Below are 21,038 nucleotides of genomic sequence, written 5' to 3' on the forward strand. Positions count from 1 at the left end.
GACTTGACTGACAGCCAGCATCAGTTTCCTGAAATTACAGTATCTAGGATGTGTCCAGTATAATAAAGAAAATAGTTTAAAAATTAGAAAAAGGAGAGAGATTGAAGGCACTGAGAATGTTCAGCTTGGACTGCTTCAATGCCTTTAGTGTGAGAATTTGTTGAGGTCTTTGACAAGTTGACAGTACTTGATTTATGCAGTTTCTTTTGCATTGGATTCCAGTATTGAATGATGTGCTTCAAAATTTTCTTCATGTTGATAGGCATTTCTTTATTTTATCTTCATATTTATCTTTGTTAAACTGGAAACAGATAGCTGGTACCTCAGTCTGGAGAACTGTGGGGTACATGCTCCAAATCATTAAGTAGAAATTACTACTGAAGTCACTGCTACTTTCTTAAACTGCACCTGTGGTCTCATTACTCAGCTTTCAGTATCAAACCATAAAACATGCAGTGGTACTACAGATTCTGATCCCTTTTTACTCTTCTACACTGCTTTGCCATAATAGGCAAAGCTGAATTAATGTAGGTTTCATCTGTACTCATTTAAAATGGAGAATAGATCTGTAATGAAGCAAAAGTAGGAAAGAAAAGATGGTCAGGATCCTCTTCAGATCTTCTAGTCATCTGATCTAGTGAAAGATGTCTCTGCTCAGCCACAGCAGAGAAGTTGAACTAGTTTATCTTCAAAGGTCTTTTCTGACCCAAACCATTCTATGATTCTATGATTTTGCTGAAGCATTTTTAGGGTACCATAGGAAGAGAGTAAAAGCTAGTATGAAAGAAAGGAGATACAATGAGTAAGCTCATTAATCTGTGTGAAAATAAATAAAAGTACCTAGCTGAAGGCACTGTTAAAAAAGTTACTGATAAACTTGAAAGGAGTTCTTGGAGAATTGGTGTTGGCATAGATCACAATATATTTATGATAAGTATTAAAAATGTTGAATGTCCTTGCCAAAATTAAAACATCAGTAGTGGTGTGTTAATCACAGCAGATTGGACATGGTTAGGTCTGGAGTAAAAGAATTGGCCGGAAGTACAGTATCTCAGAGTGCATTATATGGTACTCAGAGACCAAAAATAAGAAACATTGCTTCTGATTCAAGCATCAGTTCAGGTGGAACTGACAGAAGAAGAATTACCTGGGCAGAGAAATTACTGATCATATCCAACTATAATCCATGAATATTGTCCAGATTTAAGAAAACTGGAGCCCTATTGTGACGCTATTGCCTGTGTAGATATGGAAATACTCATTATGGGTGTATGTCATTATATGTGATACAGTTAAAACTTGTCTATGGTACCTGAATGTTATTCTATTCAAGAAAGATTAGTCTACACTGAGAAAAGTGTAAATAATTACTTCACTGATAACTAGCATGGGAGAGCTGTAAAAGAGGAAACAGCTTGGTTTGTTTATCCAGTCTTGAGAGGGGAAGATGGTTGCTCTCAGTAAATTCACTTGGGAAAGAAGGGAAGCATAAACACAGGAAGTGTAAAAATATATAAAAATATTAGATGATGGTCACAAGGTTATATGACTAGAAGCGTTTATTAATTCATACAAGTTATTAATTAAGAGTTCTGTAATCTTTCCATATGGAATGGTGGGACAGAAATAACTAGATAGATTTGGCCTTTGTTCCTTGATTTAAAAAGTTCTATATGATCATTTACAATACCAAGACCCTAGATTCAGGGACTTAGAAACATGTTTCCAGTTACACATTGATCCTGATTTTCCCAAGTAAAGCATCATCTTTGCAGACTTCATTTGCAATACATATTAATCTGAGATTTTGCTGCAGTCACTTCTTAAACTAAGATTTAAGTGCCGTTACACCCTTGTACCTTGATCTAACCGTGCAGTGTAAAACATCTGTTTAGAAGAGAGCAAGTTGCAGTTCATCAGTCCAACATTACTGTCACATGTTTTTCCAGTTACCCTGCTTTTAATTTGTCTTTCTTTCCCTCTAAAATTGGGAATGCCCATAAAAATTAATATCATGGAATCATACGTTATGTTTGTTATGTTTTCACAACACAAAATCAAAGAACCGCAGAGTGGGACAGTTTGGGTGGGACAACAGCAGGTTATCTGGTCCAGCCTCCCTGCTCAGACAGGGTCATCCCAGGGCACATGACATAGGACTGCTCCAGACATTTCTTGAATGTCTCCAGTGAGAGAAACTCCACAGTCTCTGGGCCATCTGTTTCAGTGCATGGTCACCCACAGTAAAGCAGTTCTTCCTCATGTTAAGGTAAAACTTCTCTGTGCATTGGTATCTGTACTTTCCCTCTCATCCTATTGCTTGGCACCACCAAATCAGTTTGGCGCAAAATAAGTAGTTTGTATGTCCACTTAAAATGCTGTACCTTTTGAAAGAAGGGACAGTTTTACTGTTGATAGCTTTTCTTTCAGAATAAGGCAATTTTATGCCTCATTTGAGCCCCAGCTGCTGATCTGCATCATAAACATGCAGGCTTAGTCTCCTAAACTGTATTCTTTCTCTTGTGATGGTTTTCCTCTTTATGGTTTATTTCAGAGGAAGACAAGCTGTAAGTGTAGCTTTCTTTTCCTGATGAAATAAATAAAAATAAAGTAGAGAAAATGAATGCTACTTCATCCTGGTAGGATTAGGGAAATGCTCTGTAATTGGCACTAGTGAGGCCACACCTAAAGTACTGTGTTTTGGGCCCCTCACTTCTAGGAGGATACTGAAGTGCTAGAGTGTGTCCAGAGAAGGGCAACAAAGCTGGTGAAGGGTCTGGAGCAAAAGTCCTATGAGGAGCAGCTGAGGAAGTTGGGAGATTTTAGCTTGGAAAAAAGGAGGCCTAGGGAACATGTTAGTACTTTCTACAACTGCTGCCTGAAAGAGGTTCAGCCTCTTCTCCATGTTGGCAAGTAACAGAACAAGAGGAAATTGCCTCAAGTTGCCCTAGGGGAGATTTCTACTGGATATTGGAAAAAACTTCATTGAAACAGTGCTCAGTCATTGGACCAGGCTGCCCAGGGAAGTGGTAGAATCACTATCCTCGAGATGTTGAGAAGGTGTGAGGATGTGGCACTTAGTAGTAGACTGGGTGCTGGTTGGACTGGATGATATTAAAGCTCTTCTCTAACGTAAATAATTCTATGATTCTGTCATTCATTCGTTGCAATCCTTCAACTTCCTTACAAACCCACTGTTTTCTTCTGTCTTGCATCAGGATTGAATGTTTCTTGGGTACCAATTTGATACTACCACTAGTTTGCATTATCAGCAGCTGAATTCAAGAGTCCCAGGATGCTAATTGCTCTGTTCCTTACAGTAATTTCATTTGTCCCCTACCTGCCATCTGATCTACTCACAGATTAAAAGTAAGGACGTGCATAGTGTACCAATTAACTTCACAAAATCTCCTTCTGGTATCAGGTAGCTGTTGACCACATACAGATAAGGATAGGAAAAAATTGAAGGGTGGAGTGTTTGTGCCTTTTGCCTTGGCAAGAGACTACTCCTGTCTGTGGTTCTCAACATTTTGATGACACAGCACAGGGAGAGGGTATTTTCTCTGTACGTGAAATAGATTTTATTCATAGTCTTTTCAGCTGTTTTCTTAAGTTGCCAGTTTTTAGCTGTTATAAAATGGAGAGTAACACAGCCATTACTGAACTGTTGCATCACGGTTTGGGGTTTAGGTTAGGGGTTCTGATCTGTTAACTAGCCGTGTTCTGTGTACCCCCGCACACCCCATGTCTGTTCCCCTTCCCCCCCCGCCGCGGCTGTTCACTCCAGGTCCCTGGCTGTTAGAGCCACTCGTGTGACCACGCCCCGTCCTGCCTGGAGGGTTCGGTGCCCCTCACACCGAATTCCCATCCCCCGTCCGCCCCAGAGCCCAAGGTCCGCCCCGGCCGTGTCCCCGTTGGGTGCCATGGCCCACGTCATCGCCACGGTGCCTGCCGCCATTGGGCGGGAGGGTCCCTGCTCTCCTCGCTCTCTCCCCGATATAATCCCGCACCTCGGAGTGCCCGACGCCGTGTTTCCTCACGCGCCAGCTGGAAGCGGGTCGCGGTGCCTCTGCACAGCTCCCCGCGGCAATAAAGGACTTTCAGCCCTGCAAGCGTGGGAAAGGCGGACTTCCTTCACTCTTTAATGGTGTCTCTTGCTCGCAGTGGTGAGAATCCACTGGCACACCCGCCCGGACTGCGGCACGGAGCCGAGCCCGGAAACACGCGGTGATCCTGGGTCCCGGAGGGAGGCGGCACTGCTCTAGGTGCTGGAGCTGCCCGGAGACTGGGAAAACACAGAGAGACGCCACGCTGATCTAACTAGTAAATAATTATGCCAACTGGTACTCTTGGGTATTCAAAGACACAAAGTAAATAATTTTTACTTACATCCCAACACAAGTTATGGAGTACATAGCTGTATGTCAAACCCAGGGATTATGTATTTAACTATTTTTACCCACTTCCATTTCAATGATGGAGACAGGTTTACCATGTACTACTGTAGTGAGTTCCAAAAAGGGACCTTAAACACTAATGAAAATTAACCCTACATAGTTGGGTTACTGTTGGGAGTCGCTATGTCTGCTCTTGTAATTCTCCTCTCCCACACTTTTCTTTTAAATAGCATCTTTGTGAGTTGCATTTGATTTAAAGTTGTAGTTTTCAAGCCATGGCTCTGTTTGTGAGCGCTCTGACTTGGACAAGCATGCAAGACTCTTCATTCTTACCTACTCTAAATTGAATTTCATTATCTCTTAAAAGTTTGAAATTTGCCAGAAATACGAGAACATTTTGCAGTTTCAGCTTTATAGTGCTCTCTCCTTTTAATGCCAAAGGAGAAAGAGTGTTGGTAGTAGTATAATTCTAACAGGCCTGTGGCAGCTTGTTTCTGGCCAAATACTGCCAGGGAAAACAAATGGAAAAAGGAGCCTCATACAAATGGGGTTCCTGCAAAGTTTCAGCTTTATAGGGCTCTCTCCTTTTAATGCCAAAGGAGAAAGAGTGTTGGTAGTAGTATAATTCTAACAGGCCTGTGGCAGCTTGTTTCTGGCCAAATACTGCCAGGGAAAACAAATGGAAAAGGAGCCTCATACAAATGGGGTTCCTGCATTTCATTTCACTGAAGACAATACTGACTAAAAGGGTGGAATTATATGCTTGTATGCACCTTATAAGCAATTTGACAGAAATGAGAGAAAATTGAAAACATTGCACACAAATATTTTTCTAAGCAAAAACATTTTCCAAATAAGCAGTATTTCTTAATGCTGCTTTAACTTGTGCAGTATGCAAGTGTTTTTAATGTGAGCACACATGGGACTAGCATGTTGAGCTGATGCAGTAGCAATGGACTGTCACAGTTCTTTCGCAGTCAAATCTTTTAATTTATTCTGGTCATTGTTCCTTTCGGCACGTAGCCTGCTAGTTGCTAGGCAACCATAAGTGGTTGGGTTTTTTTTTGGTTTTTTTTTTTTTTTTACTGCACATGATTTTTATGTGGTAGTTGTTGTGGTTATTATTTTCTAATTACGTAAGTGAGCAAAAGTATTAAAATCAGAGTTGCATTAATAATTACTGATTTTTGCCTACTGTATCCACAACATAGCAATTTGAGATTGTTAGAAAAGATCTAATTTTTTTTTAGTATGGATGCACATATACAATGGGAGTGCAAGATAGTGCTTCTTTGTGAGAGTAGGTTCTATAAAAATGATAGAACAGAATAAGATGTTATTGATCTGAATAGACAAAATCAGACTGTAGTCTTCTGTCATGTCCTTAATGCTTTTTCTTTCATTGCCTTAAATGATTTTAAGTAATTAATTATATCAAGCAAAAGCTTGAGTGTTTTCAATGGCATTTGTAGTTTAATAGATTGTGTGAACAAATCATAGTTGGCTAGTTTTGCACTTGTAAAATAGAATACAGCTGTTTAATAATTTATGAGTTGTATTTTTAATATAAAATACCATATAAGGATGGGCATGTAAGAGAATGTGGACATAAAAAGAGAAGAGAATACAGCCATGAGAATAAAAGCTATAATCATCAGAAATTGTTTCAGTAGGACTAATAGGCTAAACATGTTTTAAAATTTGATCAGAATTTGTTTATTAGTGGCTGTTTCCTTTTTACTGGAGTAATTCTGTTCAGTATTAGACTCTGAAGCACAGTTGAAGAAACCCAGCATCAGAAATTTTACTCAAATAAGAATTTCTGTTAAGGCTGCTGAAATAAAACATAGCAGTGGTAGTCCTTCTATCACTAGTGTGGATAGCTAATCCACACTCATACTGTACCAAGGTGCAGGCAGGTAAGGTACAGTGTGCTTTGTAATGGTGCAGCAGGAAACTGCTTTGTTTTGTTTTGCTTTCCTCATGATCAGTGCCTTGCGTATATAAGATGGGCACTGATCACTTAGGAACAGCTGAATTCCCCCTAGGCTTCTGTATAATGCTCCTGAGGAGTCTGAATGTTTTACAGATATAGTACTTCTTTCACAGTATTGTATGCTCATTTTATAAATGGGGAATAGAAACTTAAATTTTAAGATACCGTTTGTCCACCATAGATCCAGTTGCTGGTTTTCATAGTGTTGTATATATTCAGAAGAAATTCCATGGATCTCGGTTGCAGCTGTTACTGCTCAACATTTTCTTCTATTAATAAAAAAAAAAATGCAGTTCTTAATTTTCAAATGAATAGAAACACACATTAATTTAGTCAGTTGTGTAGAATGTATATATAATGCATTGCTTTTCCTTGTATTGCTTCCAGTTTTACTGTGAGAGGGCAGTCTGTGATGAAGACAGGTTCTGTCATGTAGCATGATGCAGACACACAGGTCAAGAACAAGGCTGGTGCCTTTAAGTCCATTCTATAAACACTTGGACAGGGCACGTATAAAAGTAATGAACATGTGAGTCCATACCAAAGGAGATGGCAGGTGCAGTGGCCAGAATTTCACAGTTATTTGCTGTTAGGAGAGAAATAAGTAAGACTCAGCTGTGACAGTTACCTGGCCATTGTATGCTTTTGTCTATTTCAGTAACAGGGCTCTTCCCAAATAAATTAGATCTGTTGGGTGAAGTTGCTAGTAGCTGCTAATGAGGTGCCAGTGGTCTCTGTGGATATCCATCCCAATGGCCGTAAGTTATACAAGAGGAGTACATAGACTTCACTGTCCTCTCCTGGGACAGGGATGCACCATAGGCCCAACTGCCTTGTCTCACCTGCAGCAGCCACACCCAGGAGCACACCCAGGTATGTGCCAGAACCTTGCTGAGACCCAGGAGGCAGCTTGGCAGCTGCTGCTAGTCTGACACAATTGTACAGGATGAGACAGAAGCTTTTGGTTTCTAGGTCTGCGTTGAATTAAAAAATAGTCTAGCTGCCTGTTGGTGTCAAAATTTCGGTAGAACAGTGCTGATAAGCAGTCTGCAATTAGAGTATTTACTTTATTGTCCTCTGTGATGGAAGGAGCAGCATTGTCTCAGGACCAAACTGAGAACAGTAAAAAATCATGGATTAGGTGAGCACCACCTAGTTAGGAAATTAGGAAAATTTGTTTATTCCTTCTGGTTCATTAATCTATCAGGTCCATAATAAAAATTGTACCTTCTCAAATTCTGATGTTACCTCAGGCATTAAGAAATGCATACTGTATAGTAAGCATTCATTACTTCCATAAATGGGAGAGCTGTTACCAGCTTTAGGCTTTTTATCATCCTTATTTTCCATTGCAGAATTGCTTCAGTTAACTTTCGCTTCAGTTGTAGTTTTATGTCTGATAAGATCCTACACCACTCTGGAGGGTGGTTGCAAGAGAAAGCCCAGAGGGAAACCAGTATTTGGTAGCCTTCTTGCCCAGCTCCTGTGGAGTTTGATGTTCCTGAGATACTATCTGAAAATTCATCTGAGAAAACAGGGCCTTTCTGGAGTAGCTGGGAGAGAAGGAAGCATGTGAATGTGAACTGGGAAATGCTTGTGAATGCTGTGTGCAGTTCTTTATGGACTGCTTTTTTCTGCTACTCTGTGAAAATTACATGCACATAGGGGAAAAAACCCAACCAAAAACAACACAAAACCAACTGAACCCGTAAGTGTCATCAGCACATTTTCTCTCAAGGTGACTTAAAACCATGTATTATTTGGAAAATGACAAATAAGAAGATTTTTAAAAGATCCCTAATACGAAAGCGTTACAATAGCTATTAAAAGAGGGTGAACAATGGGAAGTACGGACACCTCTAAGTTACAGGCAAGACACCGATAGTATAAAAGTTTTATAGAAAAATCTGTCACTGTACTTCAAATGAATGAAGAAGTACAAATGGCAGTAGTGATTTTCAGTATAGTTGCAATGATCTTCCCAGAAACTCAACAGTCATTAACAGAAGTTACTTATTTTTTTGATTGTAACATCGAGTTAGTGTAATAGCAATCAGCATATAGTATAAGTGAAATCAGTATGGTTTGCTATAATGAGGAATTACAAGACTAACTATACAGTGATCAAGAAGAAAACAAAGAGTGACAGAAGGAAGAATTGCTAAAAATTACTGAACAAGGAAACAATAAGAGTGTACTCAGCAAAAGACTGTAGAATTTAGATGCAAATCCTGATTCTTCTTTCATGAAACCTCTTCTACATATTCATCTCTATTGATGCTAGATGTCAAATGACATATTAATGATAAGTTAGGACAACAGTTTCAAATTTCAAATTGTAAGTTAATGATCTGTACCAAATTTAAAAATCACGGTTCAGTTTCTAATTCTTTGAAAGAAAAACCATGATTTTATTCCATTATTTTAATTTGTTTCTTATTATTAGATAGTGTGTGTGTTTTGTGAGAAAGTTGTACTAATTCCTTTCCATATGTCTTTGTTTTTCTCAACAGTTCAGGACGGCAGCTAAGTGAAGTCTTCATTCAGCTTCCATCTAGGAAAGAACTACCAGAGTATTATGAATTGATTAGGAAACCAGTGGACTTCAAAAAGATAAAGGTAAGGAATGGAGGAATTTTTGAAGTGCAGGTTCCTCAATTTCTTTTTGTTTTACAGAAGTGTGAGCATAAAGTTGCTTTTAAAATAACAGTATTAATATTTTATACCACCTGTATTGGTGGATTAGATTTTAAACATTGTCACACAATTTGTTAGTAATTTTGTTTGGTGTATATTGCAGTGTATCACTGTAATTTCAAGATCAAATCAAACTATAGTAATGTGATATGGATGACATCTCAGTGCCTTTTTTGCAAAGGCCTAATTGTGAATCTTTCAACAGATTTGGTAAAAACACACTGTTGACAAAGATTTCATAGTTCTAGGAGAATATACCTATTCCTCCATTTAAAATCATAGAACCATAAATATCCTGAGTTAGAAGGGATGGACACATATCAACACATCCAGCTCCTGGCCCTGCACAGGACACCCCAGGAGTCACACTATGTGCCTGAGACCATTGTCCAGACGCTTTTGGAACTCTTGTCAGGCTTGGTGCTGTGACTGCTTCCCTGGGGGGGTCTGTTCCAATGCCCAGCCACACTCTAGGTGAAGAACCTTTTCCTGGTATCCAGCCTAAACCTTCCCTGGCACAATGTCAGGCCATTCCCTCAGGTCTTATCATTAGTCAACACAGAGAAGAGATCAGTGTCTGCCCCTGCACTTCCCCTTATAAGGAAGTTGTAGACTACAGTGAGGTCTCCCCTAAGTCTCCTCCTCTCCAGGCTGAACAGACCAAATGATCTCAGCTATTCCTCACAGGGCTTCCACTTCTAGACCTTACCCTCACACCTTGGAAGAGCCAGATCAGATCCAAACAGAATTTGGTAGATGGGGTCTAGGCAGCATGTTGCACCTTGGGTGATGTCATAATTCTGTATCTTTCACTTGTGTTACAGTTACTGGGTTTCTTTGCTAGAAAGACAAACCTGGAACTTCTTTTACCAAAAGAGCTCCATTTCTCTTGCTTTTAACCCTTACAGTTCACAAAGAAATTGCTTAATGTTTGCTCTTTTACCTTGATGCATTTTTTGTATAATATGCTAACAACATGGTTGAAGACGTTCTATGTTTTAATCAGATACTTATCTTGATGTTTAGGTAAAATTTTTTAAGAGAAGGCTTGTAGTATGTTGAATCAAATATTAATTCAGTTTCCCCTCTGCTGTTCTTCTTTCTGCACCACTGCCCATCAATACTTGTCGTCATTTCCTCAACAAATGCAACAGGAAAGAATTCGCAACCATAAATATCGGAGTCTTGGGGATTTGGAAAAAGATGTCATGTTGCTGTGTCACAATGCACAGACATTCAACTTGGAGGGATCTCAGGTCTGAATGAGTTAATTTCTGTTAAACATACAGGTTTCCCCTATCTAACATTTTTGTGCTTGTTGATTACTATTTTTGCATATAAACTCTCTGTTTCAGTTCTTACTTTGAATAGAGAAAAATGTCCACATTTTTAGAATCCAGAATTAACTGGACACTGCTGCAGTGTGTATTTTCAGAAAATTTGATTTTAGCGCTAATTCTGAAATAATTTTTTTCTGATCTCTGTGTACTTTGAAGCTGCAGTAAGACTGTTTGAATCTGTGGTAAAAGGCAGTGTGTGGAGTGATACATCAGTTTAGGTTTTCCACAGTGGGTCACAGAAGTAGCAGATGTAACAGTACAGCTCTAGGACAGGATGTTGAGGAAATACATCATATAAGGTTCTTCAGTTCTGCTAATGGAAGATAAAAATTCAGGATTGTCCATCAGTAAAGATGGATGTAGCCTCTGAAGCCTCTGTTTTTTATTTTTTTTTATTATTGAAAGATGAGTCTTGGGTTTAGAAGGCAAACTCATCTGAAATCAATGTTTCACATACATGAATGGGCTCAAAATTTGGAACAGGGTGCTGATACAAAAGGAAAGACTATGAAATCTGGATGGCAGATATGAAAGATAAGACAGCTACAATAGTTGTCTTACAATACAGTGAAACACAGTCTTGGGTGATTATTTTTATACATGAGATCCAAAAAGTGTGATGCAAACACAATATTCAGTTGAAGCAGAGGCCCTGAAGACAGCTTCCCTAACACACTAGAGACAAAAAGTAAGCTGAAGGTTGATGCTGCCAATAACAAATGTTTTCTTAAAATTTCTAAGCATTAATGATAACATTAAGCTAAATTGGGGAGTTTATGTTAGATTTTGAGAATTAAAAATGAGTATGGAATTTATTATGAAGAATTGTTGGATTCAGTTCATCATTTAGTGATTTTTTTTTGTTATCAAGAGACAGAAAAAATTATTTCTATAATATGTACATGGAATTTTTTTTTTACTGTCCTCAGTTACATGGAAGTAACTACAGATAAATCAATTGAAAATATTTTTTAAAGTAAAGTAATTATGGTAGAATTCTTGGGACAAAATTTTGCTGCATGTTCAGATGCAGATTTTCAATTTACTACTAAAATGGCTGTAAGTATCTAATTATAACAAGAGGGGGAAAAAAGTGAAGGAAAGTTAATTACAAAAAGTATAAATGGGACTTCACAAAATGGTAAGGGTTAGTAGAGGAGATAAAAAGAGGTAAAAAAAAACCCGTAGTGAAATGGGAAAAATTAACAAAATTATTCACATTAGAATGACTCAACCAGCTTATGGAAAAGTGGTGTCTTGTTAGGCAGAGATGGTAGAATTGAGAGGAGTAATTCTGAGTGGATAGAAGTCTTAGTAGATATTGCTACTCTGTTTGGAAATAACAGGTATCAGTGTTGTAGTACTATTTTCTGTTGCAATGAACCAACATTAATTACCAGATCTAATATTACTTTTTATATCATGAACCCCAAATAACGTGTACTTAAGGCATTTTTGGGGTTTTTTTGGTGTTTTTTTTTGTTTTGTTTGTTTTGTTTTGTTTTGTCTTGTTTTGTTTTGTTTTGTTTTGTTTTTTCTGTAAAGGGCACTTATGCAGTAGCCCTCCAGTTTTCCAGACTTCCATGATACCTTGTGTTCTTTGTTATAGTTCTGATCTACCTTTGCTCTGACATCACAATTGACTTCAGTAAATTAGATTATTTGTGTGTGCACTCAAAACAAAAGGACTAATTCAGGTAGTTGTTTAAGCACTCAATGAACTTCAAGTGTTCTCTTAGTGTGGTGCCCGCTGCTTTTCCTTGGCGTAAAGCAGTTCCATCTGACATGGAAGCTTATTCAGTGTTTTCATGGATAGAATGACTTTATGTGTTAAGACTTTTGTCCTCAGTGAAACCTCAGTTTTTTGAAGAGCTTTTCATGTTACAGTAGTCAAATGACACACAGATGCATACAGGGTTAAAGATGATTGTGTGTCTCTTCAAATTGAAGATTTCTCATGTTGTAATGAGAATGTTGTAATTTTTTGTGAAGTTACTTTGTTGTTGCTTCTCCCTTTTTGAAGGAAGTTTTACTATCATTGTTGCTTGATTTTTGAAACCTGTTGGAATTGGGTTTCTGTCAAAATAATAAAATTTCTATTTGCACAGCTTTTCATGAAGCAGCCCCATGGGAGGGTTTGTGTATCAAAATAGATACGAATATGGCAAGTAATGCCACATAAAGAAGGTTAAAATAATTTTTGAAACCTCTGTATTTCATTGGGAAACTGTTTGAAAGTCTGGGTCACATTGATGCCCCCAAATATGTAGTGGCCAGCATTAAAAAAATAAAATGTTATATAGGTCATTAATTCTTTTTGTCTTAGAAAAGTGTTTTTGTGAGAAAGAGCTGAAGGTTTGTTGAAAGAGCCATTCCTAAGAACAATTAATATGCTAGGCTTAAATATATGAAAAATAAATAGTTCTCAAGAGGAACTTGGTAGGTTCTATCAATAGCTGACTTAAAAAGAAGTAGGTATAAGAGGAAGTCAATTATTACTTGACTTTAAGGAAGGAAATTCTGGAGTCTCTCAGCTCACTAATGTCGTAAGATAAGAGAGCAGCCTTCTCAAAACATTCAGGATTATCTTTTATAGATAACAGAAACATAAAAATTTTACAAAAGTTGAGAGCATCAAACATCTCAAAACAAAAAGCACAGCGGAACTCAGAGAATGGGGAACAATCCACTTGTTTGTGGTGAAAGTCACTGTGGCACTTTTTTTTCAAAAAAAGCACTTGGTGCTTGGTCAAGTGAAAAAAGTAGGAATTGGGTGTTTCATGTTAAGTATTCTGAACAAGCTTTTTCTAATTCAGCTTGTTGAACCCACAAAGTATTAGAGCACTTCTTTCACATTTAGGATGCAGACTGCATAATGGCAGCCAAAAATCCTTCCATTATTTTTGTCACAAATACCTAGTGTCCCTTTGTACAAGAAAGTGTGTCATTTGGCTAGAGGAGTAGAATGACAGACAGCCAAGGTAGATTATGATGATGATAAAATCAAATGCAGTCTGTGACTCTGTACTCTTCTAGTAATGATTCTTAGTTTTTTAGTGCTGAATTGTGCAGTGCTTGTCTTCTGACGTTTTACAAAACAAACCACACAACCACACAAGGTCATCTGTTCAGGTGATGAGAAAGAATCTGATACTCAGCAACACAGCAAGATTTTTACTTTGTTAATCTAGGAAATGTGTTACAAGCCAAAAGTAGTTACTCTTGAAAGTCCCCTCATGCTGGAGGTTATAGAGAAAATCTGATGTACCTAAGATACTTTGGATACTACAGAATCTTTGAGAACACATGTTCAGTTTAGAGGAAGCCCTAATTATCATTTTAGATCTGAGAGGAAGGAAGGGATGAGTTGCTTAGGATAAATTACTTTCCTTGTAGCCTCTTTGGATTTCAGAAAAAAAAGTAAAGATAATTAAATGAGGGTTAGCCATTTGTCATTATTAACTGTATTGCCAGATGATAGCTCATGTTTTAATTATGGTGCTTACTGCCAAAGTCTGTTCCTTTGGCAGGTTTTCAAGAGTGTTATGATCTGATGAAAATGCACAATAGTTCCTATGGTAGTAGAAATAATAAGAAGAATACTAACTAGATGTTTTAGATGTAATACATTTTAAGAGTTGTTTCTTTGCAGCTCACTACTGACAAATTTCTTCATATAGAGCATGAAGAGTGAATATTGGCATTTCTTCTAGAATTCATGCAACAGACATTATTACTTGGTATTTGAAAAGGCCATGTACTCTGTAGACTTGCACTGGAAATTTAGGTCTGTGCTGTGAATTTCTGATTCTGCTTGACTTCATAGTTCTGACAGAGGTTTGTACCTGTACTGTAGATCTATGAGGATTCCATTGTTCTTCAGTCTGTGTTCAAAAGTGCACGACAGAAGATAGCCAAAGAAGAAGAAAGTGAGGATGAAAGCAATGATGATGAAGAAGAAGATGAGGAAGAAGAATCGGAATCAGAATGTAAGTCCCCAGCTACATACTGACAAGGAAATATATCAGGGGATGGAAGAGCAGGTATTGCTACTTCTGCATGGAGACTGATTATAAGGTTCTATTTTTTATTGTTGGAAGGAGTTACTTACTAAGGTTGCTTAGGTGTAACATTGTTATGGTCTTTCAGCTGGGTGTTCTGGCTTACTTCTATTTAAACTACTCTTAAGCCAGAATCAATTTGTAGAGGCATTTTGTGGGCGACCATAATTGTTTATAAGCCCTTCAGGGCCTGTTCATGCTGTTTGTAAATGGAAGTGCCTGGAAAGGCTAGAGGCAGTCTTTATTGGCAAGTGGTCAACCTTCAGGCATGATGTGACATATAAAGTTCATCACATGGTTAAGAACCAGATGATGTTGAAAACACTCTTCAGTGCGACAAGGACTAAGTGAAACACTGATTGTTTCAGAATGCTCATTTAGTCCCTGCAGGTTTGGAAACATGATGAAAAAGATGGATTCGTTCATTGCACTTTGTGCCCTCCAGTACTTCAATCCAAATGCCAGCTACTCCTTTTCTCTGCTTACAGAAGCTGTAGTACTTGGCCCTGAGTTATCCTTCCAAGTGTGTCACACATGTGTGCTAAGCATGCAACTTCAGTAGCTCATTTGGAAATGAGTGGATATTCTGGAATCAGAATAACATGTGCTTTAGAAACGTGTCAACTCAAAATTCACCAGTAACCTCCACATAGAATTTCTGTACTTCAAAATGCAAAAAAAAAAAAAAAGTCTGTTCATACAAAGGCTAAACATTTCTGTGGTAAGGAAGAAAATGCTTTTAAACGTATATCTTTTCAAAGGTCCATATACTACCTCTACCCACCATACATTCTGAGAATCAAAAGAAAACGGATATGGTCAGCTAAAAGTTAGTCTGTATAGTTTAATATATTATTGTTATAACTATTAAAAACAAGAGAAATAAAAGCAAATACCTCTTGCTTTGTTGTTCCACAGTCCATGTAAAGTCAGAGGGGAATGCCTTTTCAGGCTGCTACCAGAGGTGAATTTCTGTGAACAAGAGACAGCATTTAAAGTTGATAAGTGAATGTTACATTAATGTACACTGTTGAACATTTTGCAGCAAAATCAGTGAAAGTCAAAATCAAGTTAAATAAGAAGGATGAAAAGAGTCGAGAGAAAGGAAAAGGCAAGAAGAGGCAAAGCAGAGCAAAAGCCAAGCCTGTCGTGAGTGATGATGATAGTGATGAGGATCAAGATGAAAATGTAAGTTTTGTTCAGTGAGACTCTGGAAGTGGTTGCAGTGATTGCATCTCTGCCTTGTCCTGCTTGCTGTCAGAATTCTCAACTATTCATGCTTAAGCACATATTTAACTTGTAGTGATCATTCTGAGAGAATTGGGTGGGGGTGTTAACTGTACCTGAGTGTACTTATGAGATCTGGTCCCAGTGCTGGAAGACAAGAAGTCTAAAGAAGTTTGCATCTTATTTCTTCAAGCTGTTCTTGCATTCTCATTGAACCTTTAAGTCTCATGGTCTGTTCACTTTTGTCCACAGATGAAAAACTTACAGCTTGATTATTTTTTACCATTTTTGTAGTGGGTGCTGTTATTATTGCAACAAATGAAAATAGATATCTTCCCAGTTGTTTTTGTAATGTCTGGATAGAAAGAAAGAGCTGGTGTTTCCTGACTCTCTGTCTTTCCTCTCTAAAGAAATCTACAGCAATTAGATGAAATTTCTTGAAAGAGAAATACTAGATAACACAGTACCTTTCTTCAGGCTATCTTGATTTGTCAGTTTAATTGTCATATTTCTTCCTCATACTTCTTTTTGTTTTTCCTTCTTTAACAAATTCCACAGAATAGCTGGAAAGAAATTCTGACTTGTCTTGTGTCTCTTACCTCTAGGACCAGTCGGAAGCAAGCGCAAGTGATGATGAGTGATCCATAGGGTTTATTTTCTTGGCAGAACTGACCCCTTCCCCTTCTCTTCTCTTTTCTCCTATTTTACGCCCAGTGAATTCTTTTTGTCAAATAGACATCGGCTTGTTTCTGTATTCTCATTCTCTATAAGTTAGCTTTAGGATAGTGCCAGACAAACATATGATACCATGGTGTAAAAAAGGCAAAAAAATGTAACATACTGTGACCAAATGGGCCTCAAAAAACAACAAAGAAACCTGTTGAGGGAAAATGTGGGTTAATAGTATATTTCTATGGGCTGGTTTTGACTTGGTAATGGTTTGATTGTGCCTGGTTTTATCATTTGATAAGGTTTTTTTCAGTGGCATCAGAAAGGCAACAAAAAAAGTCTTTTGTAGCATTGATAACCAGAAGTCATTAAAAGCCACTGGTTATTTTACTTTTCATCAGGCAGTTTTCAGATTTTTTATTTGTCCTGTATTGGTTTTTTACACTGTGGTACATATATGCGACTTTGTTTAGTAGCTTATAAATGTTCAGTAGTTAGCTTTCATACATTTTACCCCATATACATTTTTCCACTTTACGCTTGATGATCTTCAGAAAAAGCCTTTTTGGATTGTATCAAATTTATGTCTACTGTAAACTTCGCTTAACTTTTTTTTCTCTGTTAAGTTGGTTTAAAAATGCTATTGAATATTGCAATCTATATAGTGTAACGTATGGCTTCCTTCATCAGACTGATCTTCTATGTTACCAATGTGGATTATCACCTTTTCCCTAAAGTGTACTTAATCTTTGCTTTCTTTGCACAATGTCTTTGGTTGCAAGTCATAAGCCTGAGGCAAATAAAATTCCAGTAATTTTGAAGAATGTGGTGTTGGTGTTTTCCTAATAAAGAGATAATTTAGTTCAATAGATGCGGCCTTACTGTTACAAGTTCCACAAAAATACTTTTATAATAGCAATGAGAGAGCAGGAGTATCTCCTGTAGAGAGGTCCACTTTGGTCCTTCCTTGATGTAAAAGTCAAATATCATAGAAGTATCTTCTGAGATGGAGAGAAGATATGCAATACATGTTAAAGAACAATAAAATTGAAATAGCAGACTGGTACCTTGAAATTAAAGCATAATTAATTACTTAATTAAAATTGAAGTGATAAAGCAATAAAATAAACTTTTTTCTTTCAGGAAATGTGTGTTCATATGCCTTAGTGGGCATGAATACAATTAGCTATGCAGGCAGTCAGCCCACCCATAAGTCAGTTTATTTAAAGTCTTTTCTTGAGGTGGCACAGTGGTGATGCAATATGATGTGGTAATCTAAACATTTGAACTATATATTTGCATTAACATTGCTACTCTGAAAAATCAAGACTTAGATTTGAACATATCTTGTGTAAAAAATGTACAAGCCTAGAAGCCTCTTTGTAAACAGAATATTTCTTTGTTATATGGACTTCTGAGAGTGTGTCTCCAATATATCTCTTCATGCTGCCTTGTGGTATGTTAACTGTTTCAGATTTTTGTGCTCATTTGGAAAGTGATCGGTAAGCTGGACTGGTGCCCATTTGTTTATATTAGCTCTGCACTGAGAGAAGTCAGCTTTGCTTAGCTTCAGCAATTTCAAACATCTTATTCCTAGTGTGAATGGAAGAGCCACTATTTCACAGAGAGGTATCGTTGATCTCAGAGGCTCACAATGATGGAACCAGTGTCTGAAGCAGCATTGCAAAGAACAAAGTCCTGGTGGACACCAAGCAAGCCAACAAATGCGTGAACCAATGATACATGAGCTAACAATGCGTTATTTTTGCAAAGAAGGTATCCTGGACTGTATTAGGAGGAGTGTTGCTAGCAGGTCCAGAGAGGAGATCCTTGCCCTCACCTCAGCACTGTTAAGATGTACCTGTAGTGGACTGCAGCTGAAGAGAAGACATGGACATACTGGAGACTCAAGTCCAGGAAGGGGCCACTGACATAGTTAAAGGACTGGAGCACATGACAGGGAGTCTGAGAAAGCACTGTTCAGCACGAATAAGAGTGGGCTCGAAGGAATCTTGTTGATGTGAATAAGTTTTGGGAAAGGGAAGGTGCATAGAAGGCAAAGCGAGGATCTTTTCAGGACAGGACCAAGAGGCAATGGGCACACACTGAAATCACAGGCAGTGCCTATGAATGTCGTGAAACTTTTACTATGAGGGTGACTGAGCCCTGGAACAAATTCCTCATAGAGCTTTAGTTTCTTTTGGAGATACTTAAAAGCCACCTCCCACGTGGTCCTGCTTGAGTAGAAGGATTAGACCAGATGACCTCCAGAGGTGCCTGCCTATAGTCCAGTGATTTTATGATGCAGGATAATTTAGTTTTCAGTGACAGTTTCATGAGGCCATAGAGAAATGTTATTTTCTCACTGCAAAATGAACCAAATCTACTAACCTGTTATATGTGACAAAAAGCATGTGGCAGTAGGCTCCAGTCACTGCTGGCAGTCTAGACTGGATTTAAACTGCCAACTTGGATATAAAAGGCACAGTATCACATTACCCATCCCCAGAGTCACTGGTGACTTTGCAATGACCCAGTTTCATTTATTTTTCAAGAACTCATTATTTGCAGATGAGCATTTAGCTGGATAATTAAAATTAACTAAGAAGATACAACATTTCTGTTGAAATTGAAAGTAGCTTTGGTTAGTACAGTTACTTTGGTCAGTAACTGTAAGTCATAGGATACCAGTTGGCATGAAGAAACACAATTGAATTCTTAGCTGCAGTTTCTTTTATCAGCTCTAAGTAATTTCAAAATATTTTTAATTTCCTCTCTGAGTTTCAGAAAACCCTCAGAAGACCTGCAAATATCTTTTAACATTAAAATAAAGTAGATTTAGGATGTAAGCCGTGCTTATGCTTCCACTGCAGTTGGTCTTAGGATTTTAATTAATTTCTGCCAGAGTAGAATTTTAATTGCTATCTTGCTATTTCTTTATATGAATTTACTGTGTTTTTCAAGATGAGTTGTTTTCCTTGCAATCTTAGTACATTACTATTAAAAAAAAAAAAAAAAAAAAGATACAAAAGGTACTGGGGAAATTGTTGTCATGTGTAACTTTCCTAATTGTTTACCAAAAAAAAGGAAAAAATCTTTACTTAAGTTATATACACATCTGTGTTTAAGGTGGAAGTATTCTCTTTTACCAAATTCCCTCTCTAGTACAAAGTGACTAGCAAAACACTTGAAATACCTTGTGGACTCTACCCAAAAAAGCACAATGCTACACTCCATACTGAGGAAATCTAGCTCATTTCCTGCTGTAATTTCAAAAATAGTGTAATAAAATTGGAAATGGTGTAGCTTGGGCTCTGATGAAGACAAGAAAAGTGAAGTTAATAGCAAGATGTTTTCTCGATGCATTGGTTTCTCCTGGGAAGTAGACAGCAGTGTAAGTGAGCCAGATGAAAAACATTTAACATCTTTTATACATTTCAGATGCTATTAATCGCGGCTGTGCGTTACTTTTCTCGGCCCCTGTCAGCTCTCGAACGCCCAGCTTGGGCGTCTCAGCTTTTCATCGGGGCCGGGGCTCGCCGCAGTTCCTGGGCGCTTTTGCTGCCGCGCTCCGGGGTGGGCTGCTGGCCACACTTCACCGTCGGCGCGAGGGAAGAAACAAAGAGGCAGGGAATTTGTCCAAATCCGTCCGCGTGGCGGCTGGATGCTTTATTGGCTGCGAGAGCTGCGGTGGAAAAGCTGCAGCCGCTCCCAGCTTCGCATGGACACAAATGGCCTCGAGCATGCCGAGGAGTGGGATGAAATAGGGAAGGGACAGGGCGGACATGGAGCCCTCCCGCCCAGTGGGTACAGACATCGCGGTGATGACATGTACTACAGCTACCAATGGGAACACGGCAGGGGCGGACACGGGACTTTGGGGTGAGTGGGACCGCGAGAACGGGGAGACGGGCATGGAACCCGCACTAGGGGAAAACCTGGGGGATGCACGAGGGTACAGAGAACTGGAAAACTAACAAAGAAAAAAAAACATAATTTGAACCCAAACCCAGGATGCAACAATTAATAATACTTCTTTTCCCCTCACATCTTCTGAAAGAAACAAAGAAAATACATAATCTTCTCCTCATTGATATAAATGGCTTCCTCCTTAAATGTGTCTGGGCCTCAATGCAAAGTATTTTTCACTCCCTCAGCTCATGAATGAAGCTGTTGACTCAATGATTGTGGAGGCATGAAGACACAGCAAATGCTGCCACAGCCTCTGTGCACACTGAGACAAAGGCAGAGCTGATGCAGTGGTAAGCCTCAAAGTTGTGTGCAGTTATTGAGCTGTTCATACATGCTCAGTCCTGTCAACTATCTAAGCATTAATTGCTCTGTTAGTAATGCCCAAGCTACTGTCACTTTTTCATGAATGCTTGAATAACCAAAACATAGTCTGGCATAGAAAACAGAATATTAAAAACAGGACACAGAATATTAAAACAAAATTAGTTTTTTATAAAGGGATTTTTAGGCTGGGGTCTGCTTTCCCCTCTGTTCATCTCCTGAAAAACCTCTGAAATATTTTAACGTTCCTGCAGTTTTGAGTAGGGACTTCAACTGTATGCTGAAACATAGGTTCACAAAAGGAGCTAGCAAAAGTAGTTCATGTGGTTGTATTGACCTTAAGAAGAGGAAGTAGGTT

At 38.3% G+C, this 21,038-nt stretch overlaps 1 protein-coding gene across 7 annotated transcripts in view; it reads left to right on the plus strand.

The window, feature by feature from the left end:
- The window catches only part of SMARCA2 (SWI/SNF related, matrix associated, actin dependent regulator of chromatin, subfamily a, member 2), a 119,301-nt gene extending 101,441 nt beyond the window's left edge, over window positions 1–17,860 (plus strand). For 6 of the 7 annotated variants that reach the window (XM_068176830.1, XM_068176835.1, XM_068176832.1 and 3 more), the window contains 5 exons: window positions 8,907–9,012; window positions 10,245–10,346; window positions 14,287–14,419; window positions 15,537–15,679; window positions 16,324–17,211. In XM_068176830.1, the coding sequence (XP_068032931.1) occupies window positions 8,907–9,012; window positions 10,245–10,346; window positions 14,287–14,419; window positions 15,537–15,679; window positions 16,324–16,359 (520 nt within the window). In that variant the 3' untranslated portion in view covers window positions 16,360–17,211. Of the gene's footprint in view, window positions 1–8,906; window positions 9,013–10,244; window positions 10,347–14,286; window positions 14,420–15,536; window positions 15,680–16,323; window positions 17,212–17,530 lie in introns of those variants that run through there. The other variant, XM_068176833.1, reaches the window with a different exon arrangement.
- Window positions 17,861–21,038: the final 3,178 nt, after the last annotated feature.

This window comes from Anomalospiza imberbis, chromosome Z, assembly GCF_031753505.1.
Source record: "Anomalospiza imberbis isolate Cuckoo-Finch-1a 21T00152 chromosome Z, ASM3175350v1, whole genome shotgun sequence".
In the NCBI taxonomy this organism is placed as follows: domain Eukaryota; kingdom Metazoa; phylum Chordata; class Aves; order Passeriformes; family Viduidae; genus Anomalospiza; species Anomalospiza imberbis.